Raw genomic sequence first — 20,477 nt, forward strand, 5'->3', positions numbered from 1 at the left:
AGAGGATAAAACGCACATACTTTCACAGGCTTTCAGCTGCTGGCCCAAATGCAGAAAATTATTAAGACAAGACAGTTTGAATTTAGATGATGCAAACTAGAAGAAATGAGGAAGAAAAGATTGCTGTGAAAGCTATACTTTGTTTTGTCCCCGAAGAGGTGCAATGCAAACAAAGTATTTTTTCACAGCTAGCAGGATCCAGCCAGATCACAAAGGTATGAGCATGGAAGCAGCTGAACAATAGCTCTATTCACCCGCCACCAAATTCTCCAAACCTAGAGTCTCACTTTCTGGGTTCCCAGGCTGAGCAACAGGCTTTGAGTTCAATTGGGGTACCTAAAAAATGAGCATAACCCAAATTATCAGTTAGTTTTGGTAATGCAGGCCTTAGCAAGGGGAAGGACAGAGACTGAGCGAAGCCTGGCAGTGACACCACCTAGTGTGGCACGTTAATCCAAAGATATCCTTGTGGGCACACAGTGAAGATGAAGAGATGTGGGGGCCTGTAGGGAGAGGCAAAAAAAAGTTATAATACTGGTTTATGAGTATTTTCTAAGCACCACCTGGGGCTATAGTTTACAAAGGGTGGAAAATACATAAAGGGGAGCCAGATGACACCTCTGACATGAGCCAGGCGGAGGCACAGAGCTGGGGGAATCCATGGTGAGTCTTGAGTGATGCTGGCACAGCCTGACTGTTGGCACAGCCTCTGCTGGAGCCATGTGCTGGAGGAGGAGATTTACCCTTGAGAAGTAAAACAGAGCATCCCCACTTCTGCCCTGTTGAGGAGCAGAGAGGAGCCTGTGCATGTGCGGGGAAAGGGGGAGAAGGGAAAAGGGGCTAGTGCATGGCTCCAGGGCTGGCCAGGCACACTGTCAGAGCCTCAGCTACCCCAGTCGCTGTTTGTCCTAGCTGAGAGTCAAAGCCACAATCTTCTCACCACAGAAGCCACGTGACTAACTGTCTAGCCCCAAGTAACGATGAAGTAGGCACAAGAAATTAAGAACGGTTCTTCTTTTGCTTATACCCTTCTGGCTGTTTTAGTTTTGTGTTGGTTTTTTTTTTTCCCCCGTGTTCGGGGAAACGTCCTCTGGCCACTCTGGTGAGTAAGTTTACCATTTTGGAAACTGCTCCACCACACCCGCTGGATGCTGAATCAGTGAGTTATACAACTTCACTATTTACAGGCAATTTGATCTGGTTACCTCTGCTGTGATGCTCACTTCACTTGCAGCAGTGCACGACTGGTTTTGAAAGAGAGGTATCTTTTGACAGGAGTAAACATGATACAGAGAAGGAATAATTTGTCTTTAAACTTGGTGCATAAAAATTTACAGTAGTGAGGACAATGACCAGAGAGAAATGAGTTTCAAATCTGAAGTCAATGTGGAAGTGATTTGGTAACAAACCTCTATAGACAAAAAAATCACAGTGCATGTGGGTTTCTATAAATGTTATCACAAAGCCTCCCCCAGCTCTACTATAGCAATAAACTATACCAGATAAACAGACAGGTAAATGGCTGAACTCACTTCCTCACTCAGCCCCAGAGGGATGGATGTGCCCCCTGGTTTGAGACCTAAGAAGCCTCACTGAGCTAAACGCTCTGGGTTCAGATTTGTGGATATTTCCAAATGACAGAGAGGTGGAAGAGCATTTGTAGAAACCATTTTTCTAGCCAGTGCAATAATCCTGAACGAGTAGGACCAGACCGTATTCTTGTACCTCTTAGTTTTTGCACGATCAAAATTGCTAAGCTGAAGTTAGGAAGTTAACCAGGCTTAGCAACTGGGCCCTCTCAGCATGCTGTAAACTGGAAGCCAAAAATCAGTGGCCAGGTTTGAAAAAGCTGATCTTAATAAGCAGCAAGAAAGGTTAAATGTACAAACTCTGTTACTCATTGGGATTTATTTGCTCAGTTCTAATTTTAACTTTGGTTAGCCCAATAAAAGGTATCACATCACCGTCTGGGTAGCTGTCGTACAAAAAACAATGCAGCTACCAACTTTCCTCCATTGGATGACATACTTGGGCAGTAGCCCTTTAAAAAAGGCTTCAGCTTCTTTAGAGCACATTTGGTTTTCCATTCATTATTTTCCTGATGCTGAAAGCAATGTTATTCATCCCAGAGAATAATAGCTACATTGTATTTCAAAGATTTAACCAAACACTCATTTTGCTGCAAGTTTTCCTTCTTTCAGGATTTTAAAACACATCTACAAAGTGGCTGCTAGACAAAATCATCGATTTATGGTCAATGGGATCTGTTAGAAAGAAAAAAAAAGAAGCAAAAAGGAAAACAAATGAATGACACAATTGCAAGAGTGACTGCTATCTACAAAAATGTGGGTGATGTTAAGGAATGAAAACCAAGGAAGGGCCTCTCTCCCCATGAGATGAGCTAATGAATGCTTAATGTGGAATAACTTTGTTTAAAAAAAAAGAAAAAAATAGAAACATAAAATCAATTCCTTCTACCTAAGTGTGTATCATCCATGACCTATAACGCCCTACATATTTACAATTCTTACAGCTTGTTTTTGCCAGCCTCACCTGTAGCACTTCCATAGAAGACCACACTTTACCTTGTTGAGTCCTGCTTGCTTGCAGCAAGGAAGCATCACCCACTTCTGCTTGAACTGTGCTTTCCTGGACCTCTCCATCTCCTGCTTCATGGTGCTGTGGGACTAGGTAAGCGCAACTGGCACTGCAATGATAAACCATTAGCTATTCTGAAAGGCCAGGCATATCGTCCATATTCTTCTTTGGTCGTTTGGCCACAGAAACATTCATTTTCAGCCCTTTACCGATATCAAGCTGGTTGTTATCACGGCATTCAGCTCTGCTGCCTGACCACCAAACACCTGAGTGTACAAATTTTGGGGGCACTGCCTTACCTGGGGGAGGCAGGATTCCTCTCCTCAGGAGAATACATTTCTCTGTGGCACCTGGCATGGGAACTGTAGGTCATGATCCTGCTGGGATTCCAGCATCTTGGGCCTCCTCTTCCTCCTCCCAGGCCTTCTAGTCACTGTCAGAAGGGGCAGATCCTTACAGCTGAAATACTGGTGCCCACAGCAACAGGCAAAACGCTCCCCTCCCAAGTCACACACCTCCCAACTGTTCTGAGACTTGCACCCTGAAACCCACAAAGCAGCTGTCCAGTGTCATGAGAAAAGATATGTGTCGTACCACCATGAAATATCTAGTTAGTGCTGGAACATGGCACTGAAATACTCTGCCAAGAGAAACTCTGTTTCTACTGGATCAGAAGCAATCACACCATGCTAACCAAGCTGTATTCTCACCAGTAACTAGTTACAGTCGTTGCTCAAGCAGAAGGAAGACACTGCACATCCAGACAGCTGGAAAAAGGCGTTCCTGTTATGTATGTAGCAACTTGACTGTTCTCCAGTATTTATGGATCCCAACTGCCTCCACATCATTATACCATCAGGGGAAGAAAAAGTACAATAATCCTTGTATGTCTCTTGTAATTGAATCCAACCATGCTTATAATATATTGTGGGTACTTGAAGTAACTATTAATTATTGAATTATGAATTGGAATATCATCTGTTATAGAACAACTTCTTCCTATATTCTCCAACACTTCCAAAATGCTGTGGAACTGGTCTAAGCGTTAAAATTAATAAAGTAATAAAATCAATACAATAAAAACTCTTTTCTTCCCCAAATACACTGTAGACTTTACCATATGGCCTCATCAGATTTAGCAAGGTAAGGAGGACTGGTCCAAGCCATCCTTGGATCAAAACCCTTGTTGTTTCCTAAAATTGTCTTAGAATAGCACCTATGTTACATTCATTAACAATGATAAAATTTCTCGGTATAATGAGAGGAGACTGGAGCTGCCAATTTTTGAATAATATGTGTAATTCAGGAAATAGTAATAACAACATTATCAATTTAAAGAAACTATAGGAACTTTTTAAAAGGTAGAGGGCCAAGCTCTCTGTTAATCAAATGCCAAATTAAGTTAAGTGCATTCTTCTTAATAGAATGTGTCCTGGAAATACCTCCCTCCCATATTCTCTTGGTTGGGGAGCAGAGCATGCTGTTCATTGCCTGATTTCTTAAACTATTTAAAAGTCCTGCTTTGGTTGTTGAAAAGCTGCTATACATCATCCTGAGAGTGACTGCATCACATAAGTGGCTGAAATAATGTGTATAAAATGCTATGGGGTTTTCTTCTGCAAGGGTCTATTGCCCATCAGCATCACCCTCTACAGAGAAGCAACTGCTTCTGGGGTGGAATGCAGCAGCTGTTTAATTAATACTGACTAGCTAACCCTCATGCATATGGTATTTTGGGAACAGTACCTTTTGGAGCAGCCCTCATAACTTATTGTATCATCTAACTAGGAGTTAAATGGTGCTGATACGTCAACTTATTACGGCACGCAGCCTCCAATAGAAAAGCATGGATGCTGTCCTGTCAAAATCAATAGCAAAATACTCAGTGAAATTCAACGGGAGTAGATGTGGGCCTCTAATCAGGTTACAGTAATGACTCAGGATGACCGACCTCCCTTCAACATTTCTGATCAGGCAACCGCTTACATAATCGGAACAGCTTTTATCTTGTTTCTGCAGCTGAATACACTGTCGATCTGCACCCAGCTGGAGCTGTGGCAGAGGGTGAGCTGTGTTCTGCAGTGACCATTCCCACTTCGGAAGCACTCCAAGTCTCTATTCTGCTTATATGGATGAATCAAAATATGTTATCACACAGTGCTATCATGTTGCTCTGGAGCCTTAACTGATTTTGCCAAAAATAATTTCCAAAAGAAATATTATTTTATGATGAGAGTGTAGTAGTGTTAAAGTGGTGCTAGTAAACAAGTGAATAATAGAATATACTCGTGCTATATCAAACGGAAATACTCTCATTAGAGCTAACATCAATTCACATGCGTAGCTTGAGGGTGTGGATCTCTTCCAGGGCTCCTGGTTACTTCTGCAATTTTTCCTGCTGCAAAGACATGATTTTGCTCAACCCTTCACTTTAAGAATGAGGATGGATACCAAAATCTTCAATACAGCAGGTTCATCTGCAAGCATGAATGACCTGTGCACACATGGTAAATCTGAGCACGTGACAGCACATACAAAGGAAACATCAACCTACAATGACTGCATACAAAAACATAATGGTATTTTACTCCATTTTTTGCTTTCGACAACATGAAACTCTTGGAAAATACCGCAGTATTTTAAAATAACAATTATACTTTTTTAAACATGCTTGCATGTTGCATTAGTTTGTACTCCTTGCTATAGCAGATGTAAAGATACAGTGATCAGGACACATTGTCAGAGAACACCAGGTCAAATCAATTAAATGCTTCCATCCTGGGATTAACTAAATCACTTGCTATACGTTTAATGCTAACAAAAGTGCTAGGTGTCTCTGCTGCCATGTGCTAGTCTCCCGGATAAAGCATATTCCCCTAATCAGCAGCTTTTATACAAGAAAAAGCTAGCTATCTTGCAATGAAGGATGACAGAGATGATAATTCCTGATACTATTGACCATTATAAGTAAGAATTTACATGACAGGTGACAGACAAGTAGAGAGGAGTTTCAGACTTTAAACCAAACAATATTTTTCAGTCTCTATATAAATATCAAACTTGCGTTGAATTTGGTCTACTGGAATATTACAATAAATTCTCATAGAAACAATGCATTCAAAAACACTTCTAGCTTGGGTCACTCACTAATTAGAAGCCCAGCCCTGTAGACACTGAGTGCCTCCACCTCTCACCTGTTTCAACAGGACCTGAGGGCATTCTGTCCCCTGGACTGGATTAAGCTGTGAACCTACCAAAATCTATGCAAACTTTACCTTTGAGCTGCAAAAGAACTAAGTCACCTGCAAACTGCATATGAAGATGCCACATAAATACCGGAGGAACCTTGTGCTACAAGGGAGTAAATGAACAAAGCAGCATGATGTAAAGGGGTGACAACAAACAAGGCTATGGGAAACTCAAGGTTAATTTCAAAAAAAGAAGAGACACAGAAGCTTAGTTTCAGGAGTATGTTATATATTTCACAGCACCTTTGCAGTATTTTTTAATAGACTATTTATAAACAGAATATTCTGATAAGAATGAAAGATATTTATTTCAATATGACACATACCCTGTTTTTTTTTTTTTTTATGCTGGAAGGAATTCACATAGAAATATAATCTCTGTTCAGCAAATTTCAGTTTATGGCAGCAAATTACTCTTTATAAGCAATACAAGAATATAGAAACTAAATCTCTAATGCTCACTGTACAGTAAATGCTAAAGAAGAGAAAAAGACAAGACATTCTAAAGCGAAGACCAGCCCCTTGAAAGTAAAGAAATGTTGTTTTTCTGTGTCATAGTTTAGTAACAGTTGGACAGAAGAATCAATCTGGGGCTGGAAACCACAGTCCTAGTTTGAACTCAGCATTGTGTTCAAAGCCCAAAAGTTCAGCAGAGCCCAGACCTCCAGATTTTGATCAGCATAGTATTAATTGTTTTAATGTGTTTTCCTAAATTGCAACAGCACAAAAGCGATGTGAAAGAAAAGCCCTTGGACAATGACATTCAGAAAATAAACTCTACCAAGAAAATAAACTCTGTAAGTATTTACCTATTTAATAGGGGGAAAAAAGATACATATTTTTTGTTAGGACTTGTTTTAGAGAATGCATTTCAAAGTGCTATAGCACAAATATAATGAAGTTGCCATGACTCTCAATGTGGTTTGCAAAATGTCACAAAATTCCTTTTAGTTTTATGTATACATAATTAATTTGAATAAAATGGTAACTCAAGACTCATTTTTATCTGTGAGCCACCTAAACATATAAAATTCTCCTCGAATAGCTAAATGTGCAGACAGGCTGCATATTTAAGCTAAGCAGAACAGCTGAACAGGCATTACTTTAAAATCCCGTTCAGAATAGTTTGACTGGCCAGCAATGTCTGTCTTGGACTCAGAAACACCACTGATGAGAACCAAACATTTGGTCCCCCCGAACTAGCAATATCTCCTTACATTTTTCAGCTGGCCAACTCTCTAACTTCAAAACTTCCTGTAATTGGCCTGATTTTTTTCCAACCAAAAAGAACTTTTGTAATAATTCAACCTGCATTTGAGAGATGCTAAGAATTACTTTACAATATTTCCTCTTAGCCTGCTGCATAACTGACTACTTCTCAACGACTTCCTTCCTCTGAACTAGATGGACTCTTTGGCATTGGGGGAAACTAAGTAAGTTTTACTCAATGCAACTTTTAAATCCTGATGATGCTATCAAATACAGCAGTTTAGTGCAATATACAAAGAGGTCACACATTACTACTACACATAGTTCTACCTCACACACACACATACCCTTTATTACCAGTATGTTTCCCCCTTTCTGTGAAACTGTTCTCGTGGGACCTCATTTTACAAAGCATGGAGCAGAAAAGGCAAATAAGAGTGCTTCTGAGCCTTACATCTTAAACCAACAGAAAATATCTTAAATAAGAGTGGATGATATAGTTTACCTGAGCGCTTACTTGTTGTTTACCCTAAACTCCCAATGAAGCCAGGCAGCTCTGAGCACTGGGATCACATTCAATAATGGTAATTATGACAAAACAATATATTTCACAGAAGTCTCATAGTAGTGTGCTTTCCAGCTATAACATAAACATATAGCTTAGGATTCTTTGGCCCAGGATTCTACACCATTATGGTACAGGCTTTCAGTAGTAACTGGCTGATTTTTGTAGATTACCTAGTAGCCGCTGACAAGAGGACAACAGAAGATTGGAGATATATAGTTAAAGTTTAAGCCTAATAGCTACAGTAATTGATTAGTTCTCCATGGATTTTCTTTGGTCATGGAGGTGTGCACAGAGACTACAGGAGATTATTTTATTGTGTAATTTTCTCAGCGCAGTAGGGTACCTTGACAATGGGTTGGATGCTACCCTCCTGACAAAAACCATGGGGGAGGGATCAGAGGGAAGAAAACTCAGGCAGAAGAATCACTCCATAACAAGCAGGGGGGAGGATTTTTCTTTCCTGGGAAAGCAGCAAGATTTCTGGCCCCACAACTTGCAGATATCCAAGGTCTCCTGGGGGACAGTCATTTTTGTTGGGAGTTGCTGCTTCAGCCCTAGAGGTATCAAAAGCCTTACCCAGTTCCCTGGCCACTTAGCTCTATTTAATAGCTAACATGTTGAAAAAGGCTCCATGAAACGTGGTTATAACATGTTTACTGAGCCAGCGCAGGACCAGAGGGTTAAAGCAGCTGATGCAGAAGTGGTGCAAAGCTGGTTTTGTTTTGGAGTTGCATGCAAAAATGTTGAAAGTGGATATGGAGATCATGACTGTTGATGGCTTAAGACACCCAGAAAAATAATGTCTCCTTTTTATCCACAGGTCAAGCTAGCACAGACCACAGCAACTGTCACAACCTCTGTGGAAACAGCACAGAAGTGGGTTGGAGGGACCTCTTCAACAGCTAGAGCAGGAGCTGGTAAACCCCTGCTGAAGAAACCAACAGGAGCACGGGATGCAGAGATGCCTCATGCAATTGCATCCACCAGAATCTAAAATGAGATTAGCAGTGCTTTTTGTACCTGCCACCCAAAAGACTTCAACTTGTATTTTGGTATGAACCAGCAACAGCCAGGAGAGGCCTCGTTCAAGTGGCCTGTTTTTACACTTGACCCAGGTCTCAGTTATTTTCAGTTCTGAGTACCTGTTATTGATGTCTCAACTCCCTCTCAGGAATTCAGACATGAGCCTGATGCTTCCAACCCTACGCCAAGGTCCTCTCAAAAGATTGCCTCAGTTTTGGGTGATACATTTCAGACAGCTTGCATGGACCTGACTTTCAGAAGGTGAACAGTCAGCACCTTCTAAAAACTCAGCCTTCAACAGGATTAATAAAAATTAAGGCACTCAAAAATTGTTAGTTAATTTTGAAAATCTTACCCATAAACTAGAACAGACTGAGTGACAAGAAAAACAGAAATCACAGGTAACCATAAAAAGATCTGTGTGTTGCTGTGCTGAAGGTACTTACAGCGTAAACTTTATTCACATTCATAGTGACATAGTTAATGGCAAAAAGGTTTGCCCTTTATGTCCAGTAACCATATTTTACTCTATATCTCTAGAGAGTAGGAGTCTGTATAAGCAATGAAAGGGGGGAAAAAAAGTTGATGGATTACCAGTTTTTCTTCTGGTGGTGAATTCAGTTGTCTGGAATCGTGAATGTTGGTACAGGAGGAAACAAGATAGTTATCTTTTGTCAAAACTGTGATATAACAAATGTTACTATAATCTCAAAGGGAGGTACAGTTCAGAATATCTTTTAAAAAAAGATAAAATGTATCCTGAAACAAAGGTTGCTTTTAACTATGTGTAAACAGTCTTTGATCAATGAACTGAATCCTTAGAAAGGGCTGATATATTGCAAAACATAACACAACACCCCTACCACAGTTGGGTAAGTGCTTAAACTTTGCTTACAGAAAGGATGCTAGTAGCTGGCAGGGAGATACAACCAAAACGATTAGAATGGAACTTGTATAAATGAGCACAGTCCTCTCCTGGAAGCTGCAATCAGTACAGAGTAAAATGGATTGGTACTGCTGCATTATAAAATGCATCTGACATCAGACAGAAATTCCTCCTGAGGGTCCTCTTCAGATTTCATGGCTTTTCTGCTTCCTCTGCTGCATCCTCAGACAAAGCTATAAAGCAAAAAGAAGATGCTTAAAAAATCAGTGTACTTGGCCACTATATGCACTATATTGTTGATTCTATCAGGTTGTAAAAGCCTTGGTTATAGCTGGAGGAAACAATTCATTACATGCAAAACTGGATAAAAATTAATAACTTGCAAAGTCAAGCACTCACAAATTTAGAAAATATAAAAATTAAGGCAAGAAGAACAATTTCACATCAGCTCTTTTATGCATATGATGGATGATACAGTCTAAGTTACAAAACCACAGACTACTTTTACATCACAAAGTGACAGAGAACAACTGGGCATATGATCTGAGATAGTTACTCCAATCTATTTGCATTTTGCCTTGCCTCTTTTTCTAGGTAGAACCAGCAATACAAATTACAAAATAATAGAAAAGTAGGCTTCATAAACTAATTAACAAGGTGTTAGTTTGTTTTTTGGGTTTTTTTTGTTGGTTTTCTTTTTTCTTTTTTTTTTTTTTTTTTAAATATAAGACTAACACTTTGGCCAAGAGGTAAATAGCAAAACCTCTGGATTGAAGATAATTTCTGCCTTAAACCAAGAGTATGGGTTTCCTGTTTTGAAATACCAGTTCAAGAGATGAATCCATCTTGGATTGAATGTCAGTCTTTGCAGTAACGAACCTGGCAGAACTGGAAAAGTGGATAGAAACTTATTCAAAGTTGCTTGGAATATCTAAGGGAGAAAATTAACAGTGGATAATCACACATATTTGTATATGCACATAGTTGTATGACTGTAATTTAAAGTGATATATTTAACCCAGCAGTTTCCTACATGTCCACTTTTAGTTTAGGCTGAAAATGATTTAACTTAAATCCTTTCCTAATGATCATCTCCAAATGATATATGAATAATAATAAAAATAACACACAGCTTTTATGTTTTGAGGTTTTCTCCTTACGAGTCACCTCTGAAGAAGGCTGAAATACCCACACACCCAGTCAAGTCACAGGATCCAACTGTCGGTCAGCAGAGTAAAACTGGAGCATCCAGGTCTTCTAAACCCAACTCAACAGTCAACTGTCAGCCCAACTGCCTTCACAACCATGTTCACCAGAATTTATCAATAACAAACTATGTAATTTTAAAATAATATGCTTTAATTTAGATCTGTGCAATTCTCCGTGAACAGAAACATACAGATTGCTTTTTCAGTTTTTATTTTACACTACCAATGCTTTTTGGTGCTTGGGGATTTCAATATTCACAATGGTTTTCATGTTTGATTGTACTAAACTGAACAAATTTTATCTCAAGCTTTGAACTGAGGGAAAGCATCAGTGAAGCTAACAGAGCAGGAGATCAAGGATAAAATCATCAAGATACAAAAGACTAAAGCAGTAAAATTTCAGCAACAGCTGGAAGCCCAAAGCCCCCAAGGGGCTAAGAAGTTCCCCTTACTGAAGTTTCTACTTTTTTTTTTTTTTTTTTTAAGTACAATTAAAAATACCATGTTAAGAGCTGACTTGCGTTTACAAAGGTCAGCCCCGTGAATGCTAGTTCTTTTGTTCAAAACTCTTATCACACGGCACATGCTGGGATGCTACAGAGACCAGCAGCAGGTCCCAACTTGCTTCATTAATGATCTAGGGCAAGGAGGTAGGCAGCATGATAATGGAATGTGCGGATTATAAAAACAAAGATGAGCTACAAATGCTGGAGAGAAGAAATAAATATTGCTTTAGGACTAAGAGATTAACAAGGCTGAGAGAAGATAAAAGGAGATACCAACTTGAAATACTTCATGGAAATAACAATCTTAAATACAGATACTTGCTGAGGAAAGCCCTGCAGAAGTAGCACAGTGGAAAAAGCTGTTAAAGGCATGCATCTGCAGTGAAATACCCCACGTAGCTCAACGCAGTGTAGAAGCCACTGCAGAGCTCAGAGTTACTACTGTTCCTGAGTATATAGCTTTGTGGAGGTGATGTCTGGAGCTGTTCGTAGGTCTGTACTACATAAAATGATACCGAAGAATATTCAACTTTCCCACCATAATCAAGGAAAAGAGTTTGCAAGAATTATGAAACTGGTTTCTGCACACTCTTCACAAAAGTCAGACTCGCACATAGTTTGAATGAGAAATGGCACAAAGGTGGTACAATTATGGTCACCCCTTAGTACCTGAAGAGAGTAGTCACAGATTTACCAGAGACTGGTAAGAGGCATTAACTTGTGCATTAGGATCACTTACTAAATTACATGGGTAAGACATGTGACATTGCCACTGCACAGTGCCCTCAACGTCAATACATTTGAGGACTGGCTAGAGGGCATCTAAGAAGCCTATCAGAAGAGAAATTAAGCAAAGAAGGTTTACAAAAATATTGGGGGAAAAAAACAATTTTCATGGAAAGGGTATAATATCCTAATGCATCTTTTCCTTTATTAGGCTGAAAACTTAGCATGTTAAAAATTAAAATCTAATTATATGATTATAATGCAAAACAATTTACTTGAGCCATAAAATAGTGCACAAGATAATGCTTTCAAAACCTGTTATTTCCATGACATTGACATCTTTCAAATAACCCTTGTGTCTATTTCTACAAATTGCCAAGCCAAAATGGGCCATGTGAACAGTTACTTTCAAGCTCATGAAACACAGTGGATTCCCTAGACCTAATGTGTTCACTGTAATTATGGGCTGGCATAACTGAAGCGATATAGCAGGATTTACCTAAGTTTTGCACAGCTTTGCCCGACAGCGCCATACATGACTGTAGGGAAACTGGAATACTTCTGCATGGATCAAAGAACTACCACATGAGCATAGACTGCAGCTATTTTTCTTGTGTAACTCCAAAATGGAGGCAGCATGAAAACAGGGCTTGCTATAATAATCATCCTTCCCACCTCTACTCTGTATTTTTTCAACATTCAGTATTTATTAGTAATTTAGGAGAATAACATAAATTTCACATTAATCTAATTGGCACATGCTACATTATAGTAGGTGAGATGATTAACATCACAGGGGTTTCTCATCAGCATATTGACTAGCTGAGGCAGAACCTAAGAAACTCAGAGTGTAAAATTAAAAATTCCGTAGCTTAAAGCTCCTTTACTTGATTTCATCAGAGAAAAAATTGTTCCTTCCACCTTCATATCCCCATTATAAAGTTCTCAATGTTTCATTTTCTAGATCATCCAAAAATCATTTCAGAATAATACTGGTCTGAGCACACACTTAAGACAAATGTCTATTAAAAGGTTTCTATCTCTGTTTATCAGTACAGTTATGAACTGAGAAGCTGCTTTTGGAAATAACCTCAAAAAATTTTGCAGTAGGCAACCCCAGGAGTTTTTGGAGGTAGGTTTTCAAAACAGAGTTAAAGTACATGATCACATTAATATCCTGATTAGTAATATGAGGTTGCGTATATCTGAAGTCAAAAACAAATAACACCTTCAGTCACTTAAATCCCTCACATTGCTTATGTATTTGTCAGACAGAGCACATTAGCACACTCATGGAAGCAGCTCCTACAAAGACAGAGAACACCTCAGCTGTGTTAATTTGCCTCTTGAAAAACAAAACTTAATGCATACGTATCACTGAGTCACAGAAAGTTCATTTCTAGATCAAAATGTATTACTGAGTCTTGAAAACTGAAAGTTCAAAGAAAATCAGTTACAATGACAGAAGCACCAAAGACAGCTAAAAACCCCTCAGCTTTCCTGGAATTATTATTCATGAAGCTAGAGAAAGAAAGAAGGAAAAAAAAACCCAACAAAAAACAAACAAACAAAAAAACCAAAACCCCAAACATTTACAAGGAGAGATGATTTTTGAGCATGATGGCAGAAGGGAGGAGAAAGGATCATTTTCTGTAGTCATAAATTGATCACACTAAGCATGACGGTGTAAGGTTTAAGCAATGGAAGAAACTACCCAGGGAGGTGACTGAGTCAAGGATATGAGAGGTTTGCAAAGACAGGGTAGGTGAAATCCTAGCGGGTATTAAGTGAAGAGGAAGACACACAGGCTTTGAACTGGATGACCTAAAGGATCTTCTCAAATCCTATCGTTTATGCTGCTATGATTCATCCTAAAGAGAATATTTTGGACTCTTATGAATTACTGGCTGAGTTTCCTGGATACTATTGTACATTAGTCTACTCTGAAGCATGCATAAAACTAAGTCAAAGTTGGCTTTGAAGTGTTTGATCTACAGTATTCAATGCTTCCCAGTCTCTCTTTCATACAGTGACTCAGAAAAAAAGGGCTGTTACAACAAGACAACAAAAGTTATTTTGAATTCATATTAAGTTAGAGAAGGGAGGCACCCCTTTCTACAGCTATTCCCACTTAAAAGGGGAAAAAACCCACCCCATCTCATGGCCTGCTGGTTAATACTGCTATTTCTAGACCTGACACAAACCAGCCTGAGAACAAACTACAGTTTTAAAGTAACTGTTTTTCATAAAATTTTGGATCCAAAACAAAATGTTCCAACTGACCTAAGTTAATAGCTTTTTGCTTTTTTGTTAACAAATGATGACAGATTTTTCCCAGCACCTTCAAGTCACATTTCTGAAAATCATGGTAATTCTCTTTTTAAGAACTCCCATCAATTCACTAATAATTTGCTTGATCATTACAAACTTCTTGAGGAATATATACAGCTTCCTATTTCTTAGTATTTAATCTTTATTCCATTAACACAATCCTAAGGGCTTTCCAGAAAGTTAAAACAAGCAACAATATCTTGCATATCCCAAGCAAACTAACACAGCTTAGTTGGAGTGCAAAATGGATTAGTGTAAAATCATCAGTTCTAATGTGGTGCAGAAGACTGATCACCATGATGGACAAGCTACAAACTTTCCTACGCTGCTTTACCAGGAGAAACTGGACATGATCAGTATCCTATATTGTTTATTATTCCATAAAAAGGGGTAAGTGAGCCTTACCATCGCCTCTCAAGTGAGTCACTGATCACTGTGTACATAATTGAAAAATAATCAGATTTTTGTATCTGAAAGGGGAGTGATGGTAGCTGAATGAGCAGGAAGCATGGACTGACTCATCCATTAAACGATTGTGTAAATCAACTAAATTTGCTTTTAGTTTAGGAAGTAGTGTGACTGAGAGAAAGGATTTAATTCCGTGAACTTTTCTGTGTCCTAAGGGACCATATATGTCACAGGATGTGAAACAAGTTTCCATCACTCACTCTCAAATATGCTCCCTACTAACTGCAACCAACACCACAAGTCCAACCTACACAAAGGTATCTATGGTTAAGTTTCTAAAGCGCCACAAAATAGCAGGGGTAGAAGAGGCAGCTCTCACCTTGGGGATAGCAGGGTCTATTCCCACAAAATTTAAAGAACCTTGATAAAAATCTTCCTTTTGTCATTCTGACTTAACAGTGACATGTAGTAGCAGTGTAACACAATGGAGATAACAAGGAGGTAATGACAAAGGCAACATTTACTAAGTGTCCCTTCACATTTTTTTTTTAATTAACTTTCAAAAACCTTACACAGCTCTTGTGCATTCATGCCCCTAGGCAATAGCCCCCAATGGTGACTCCGCAGACACTGTCCTGTGGCAACTCAGGCCAGCTGCGAAAGGGACACTTTAGGAAAAGTTACAGTGTCCCTTCCAAGGCAATTTCTTTGTTTTCCAAAGTACAGCCACTAAATAACCCTATCGTCTATTTTATCCTGATAGTAAGTTATGCGATGCTTGTTTTGTATTACACTGTTGTCTTCAACTTTCACTACTTCATCATATGGTGTACACACACACATACGCATGCACATCCCTACTACAAAACTGGTGAGAACCCCAACACCTAAAACACATTAGAGCTGCAACTAGGAGATCCGAGGAATGAAGAAGTAGATGGAATTACTGCCCATCTGTTTTGGGTGAGGTACGGAGGTGTGCATTGCTTCCCAGTTCCTGCGATTACCCTACTCAGGCTGTAAATGGCAGAGTTCAGATTCCTACATTTATAATCTTGCAAAGTTTCTATGTTTTCTTTAGGTGTTCTGCTTTGTATTTAGAAAATGCCCAAGACATATCAAATGTGTCTAATGTGATGTTACCAAACTTGAACATCAGGAAACACATCCAGTGACACGACCAAAAATTCCCAAGGCGCACAGCCATTTCTTTTAATGATCCCAGTCCCATATCCATACCTATATACATACACACACACACACACATACACACACTGATGGAATAAATGGGTTCTGTAAGAAGCAAGGAGGTGCCAAAACACTGAGTCTGGTTTACATTTGTAGATATGAAAGAGAGAAGAACAAGAGGAATGGGATGCTGGTTAGCTTGAAGCAGTGTAGAGCTCTGTAAGTAGCTCTAATATCAGTATTCTAAGCTCCATTCAGGAACCAACCCCCCCCACCCCCCCCAAATTATTACAGAGCAAACGGAATATGCCTGCAAGAAGACAAGCTCCTTAAAAAGAAGTTACCTATCTGAAATGAAGTCATTGATGATTACGGTGGGAAATTTCAGTGAAGCCAAAATCTTGGATTAAAAATGCCTATTTTCTCCAAATATCTGGTTTATCAAAACCACCTCTGAAATCCTGGTCATTTTTCTAGGAAAGCTTGCAAATTTTTTGAGAAATAGTTATTTTCATTTAGAGCTGATCACAAGAAGTCGCCACAAATGACACATTTCAGTTGAAACAAATATTTCTTGCCAGGAATTAAATCTCTAAAAATGAGTTCTCTTTTCAGTGGCCAAACCTCCCTTCTTTCTAATTACCTATCAGCCTTTGTTAAAGCAGTAAACTAATTCAGTGGTTTCCAAGGCAAATATGCACAATACCAATCTAAAACCTAACTAATTATGGCCAGACAAATGTCGATGCTTCCATTTATTCTTCGTCATGCTTATACCTTCCGATTCACTGCAACCCAAAATCCTATTAAGCTTTTCAGAAATGGGGGGTCTAATAATTTGCTGTTGGGGGGGGGGGGAAATCATATATATATATATATATGCGCCATGTACATTGAGATTAAACAGATGATAACATATTAACAGGGTTTTTTTTACACAGACTTCTCTTTTTCCTGGGGAGAAGTAATACCATAGTAATCAGTCTTTTGCCTGCTTAATTCCTCGTGCTGTTTTGTTGACTTCCCAGACAGACAGATGGACCAGCCAGCTGACTATTAACAAAACCTTTATCTTCCCAGACAAGTGATCACCATGACAGATAGGCAAAACTCCAGGGGTAGGTTAGCTTTAGGGCAAGATTTTCCACCATTTTCATATGAATAGCAGTGAATCCTACTCCTGGAGACAGCCACCCAGTGTCTGCCTGCAGGAAGACCCAAGATCCTTCATGGATACATTACACATATATTACATTCAATTTCTACTCCTATAGTTTGGCTGCAGCTCATAATTGACATCTGAAGACCTACAGCCCGCCATTAGTATAACTTCAAATGCTCCTCATCTACCTATGTAACTCCAGCTAATACAGAGCAAACTTTTCAGCTGTGATTATTTTCCTTAGAAAACTGCAAATGCCAGTCACACAAATCATCAAATTTCTGCTGAACTTGTCAGATCAATTTGGCTAAAAAAAGTAAACAATTACAGAATTTTTGATATTTTCAAAAATTTCGAATTTTCATTTCACACTGAAGTATTATAAATAAACTTCCTTGAAAAAAATGGTTGAGGGGTTGGGTTTTTTTTAATAAGTTAGCAGATCTGAAGTCTGAGCAAAACACTTCATTTGAGGAGAAAGAGAAACCTGAATCAATCATTGGAGGTTGTCCCAAAATAAAACATTTTCTAATTTTTTTTGCTTCAAATCAGAAACTTAAAAAACATTCCAGTTATTCACAGAACTCTTGTTAGTGTGTACCTGTATTTAAGTCAAAATAGTGTGGTTATCTTTTAAACATGCATCATATAATCATCAGAACAAAGCTTTCAACAAATTTAGATTATATACGTACACGCAAAGTATATGCAGCTTTATCCTACACCAAATTCAATAAAACATAGAATAAAAAGTATATTAGGTTTATAGAGGGAAAAAGACCACCTTTTTATGAATAGTGAGTCTGATATACTTTTTAGGGCCTGTGCTGTGCTTCTTGTGCAAGGTTAACTTGTATGGCCACAAAACAACTTAGTACCTTCATACATAATCATCAGCAGAGATTTCCAACACTTTACAGCCTACAGCACACATAAGCCCATGGCTCCTCAGTACCAGAAAGATACAAAAAAATAGAAGACATTCCAAAAGGAACAGCATTAATAACTGTGTGATTTTGTGGGAATTAGAAAAAAAGGAAAGGGAGACAAATAAAATAGCTAAAGACAAAGCAACATTAGGAACTGCTCAGTGCAATGAAGAGATATAAAATCCTATCAAAAAGATGAAGTCAAGGAAAGAAGTATTCAGGGATGCTTTAATGCCATGTATTCTCCCAAGGGAAGTGGTGGAAGCCACATGGCTTATGACATTTGCAAATCAGTACACAAGGAGGACAACCATCTGGTGGTGTCGGAGATGGTCAAGCTGATATAACAAGAGTTTTCCATTTCTAACTCCTATTATCATACAACAGATCTGGGGTGCTACAAATTCCTAAGTGTTTTGTAATAGTCACAGAAACATCAGCTTTTGCTTACCATCAAGTACTCAGCAACTGAATACTCTTCAGTATGTTACTCCTTTAAACAATGGAACATTACAGAGCAAATGATAAAATCATATTCAAGATTTCCATGGATTCTTCTGGAAATAACATACAACAGGATTTTACCATTTGATGTCATTTTTCCTTTGGAGTCTTGTGGGAAAAAGACATTGGTAGAGAGGCAGGTTTGAGGAAAAATGTGTTTTAAAAAAACAAAGGAAAAAGAATACTTCTGTGTAATACTTTCCAATTTCACACATTCCTTTTAAGTTACAGTATATGAGAAAAATGCTTTAAGAGTTTTTTTTCCAAATGCAATCTTTTGATAAGTCTCAATGTTGGCTTAAAAGCAAAAGAACAAAATAAAAAGAGCTTGTATTAAAGTAACAGATGAAATTTCTTCTAAATGGACACTGAACTTTCTATTGCTCACCAAAAATCTGTATCTGCTTTTTTTGTTGTTGTTTTGTGTTTTTTGACTGCCACCCCCACCCCAACCTTGGTCATAGTGGTTATAATGGCAATTTCAGTACTCAAAACAAAAATTGTAAAGCTACTCAGACTTGATGATCCAATTAAGGATTCCTAAGGTCTAAATTTGTGCTTTTCTGAACTACAACTAGAAATTGCTGGGCCCTCCATCCTCACAAAAAAATCAGAACCAGGAGGGCAGCACTTTGCAGGACTGAGCCTTTTAGCACCTCCAGAAAAAGCAGTAGAAGCCAACACATCCACATCTAAGGCTTGGAATGATGAAAGTAACAGTTTAAAATGTATTATGGCTTTTCTCATGGGCTCAGGAAGCAATAAAACTAAGTATAGTCAGACTGCAGGAGAGCAATATAGCTTTCATAATTTTCTGTGGCTTTAGGGAAAACATACTCAACTTTTACAGACAGCCAATTCAGTATTACAAATTTTCAGGAAACGTCACTGCTATGGGATTCCCACAGCAGAAGCAGGCTATGTTTAAATTACTTTCTGCAAAGACAATGCTCAAAATAAATTGGCGTCATGTAAATGAGTTAGTTTAATTACAGTGCAACACAACTAGCTGTGCTAGATCAGTAAGATTGGTAAGATTTTGTTGTGCAGTGTTTCAATTTATCAATCACTTTGCAGTTCTTTCCAACTTTGGAAGAAGTTTCAACATGAGCGGCTTGGAACACTTAGAAACAAAATGCCAAACCCTAACATAATTAAAGGGTATGCCACAAACAGGTAAAATAAAGGAACCTTGATTTAAGGTCAGGTACTGTAAACACCATGGTTTATGCATAAGTAATTCCATTGAACTTAAGGAGTCCTAGAGGAGTTCTCAAACATGTAAATGCTTGCAGAAGTAGAGCCTTATTTTCATACTCTATGTTTTTTAAGCTCCTAACTGATTTTCGCTTTTTATTCTGAGTAGTATAATATTATCAATTAAATTGAGGCATAGAACAGTTTCTGCATTTGCAATGGAAAGATTTTAGGATACCATTGAAAGTAGGTTAAAAAAGAAGCTTAAGATTTTTATTTTTCTTTAAATCATGTACAGAATAAAAGAGCAACATCCACTTTGGGAATTATGTCAGTCATCAGCTTCTTTCTGACTGATTCTAAATATTATTGATTAATGCAAACAAATGATCTCTCTTGAAGTATGAAAGTCAGGTTTCCCAGACTCAGCAGTTATATCTATATAGCAGAGAAAGGGCTGCCTTTGGAGTTGTTTTAATTTCACAGTCTCTTGTCCACCCGAAACAGCCTACAGGCTGTTCAGTCATGCCTGAAGGTAACCTACCTGATAGAGAAACTTCATGGGCTTCTTTATACTCCAATTCAACTTCATGCTGTTCTTCCCTACTCAATGCAAGGTCCACAAATCTGTGCTTGAAGACAGCATCTAGGTCACCATTACCTGTCCTTATTTACGTAAGCAATAATGTATGCCTCACCAAGAAGGTGGCCATCTAGGTTTTCATAAGCCATCTTGAAGCCTGTGGAAGTTCTCAACGATAAATCTGCTCCTACTTAGCTTAGAGG

The 20,477-nt window shown here is 38.5% G+C and overlaps 1 protein-coding gene across 3 annotated transcripts in view; it reads right to left on the minus strand.

The window, feature by feature from the left end:
- Positions 1-6,058: 6,058 nt before the first annotated feature.
- BBS9 (Bardet-Biedl syndrome 9) overlaps positions 6,059-20,477 on the minus strand; it is a 310,952-nt gene continuing 296,533 nt past the window's right edge. For all 3 annotated transcript variants that reach the window (XM_040589505.1, XM_040589504.1, XM_040589506.1), the window contains one exon: positions 6,059-9,765. In XM_040589505.1, the coding sequence (XP_040445439.1) occupies positions 9,725-9,765 (41 nt within the window). In that variant the 3' untranslated portion in view covers positions 6,059-9,724. The remainder of the gene's footprint in view (positions 9,766-20,477) is intronic.

The sequence above is a fragment of the Falco naumanni genome, chromosome 4, assembly GCF_017639655.2.
Source record: "Falco naumanni isolate bFalNau1 chromosome 4, bFalNau1.pat, whole genome shotgun sequence".
Taxonomy (NCBI): Eukaryota; Metazoa; Chordata; class Aves; order Falconiformes; family Falconidae; genus Falco; species Falco naumanni.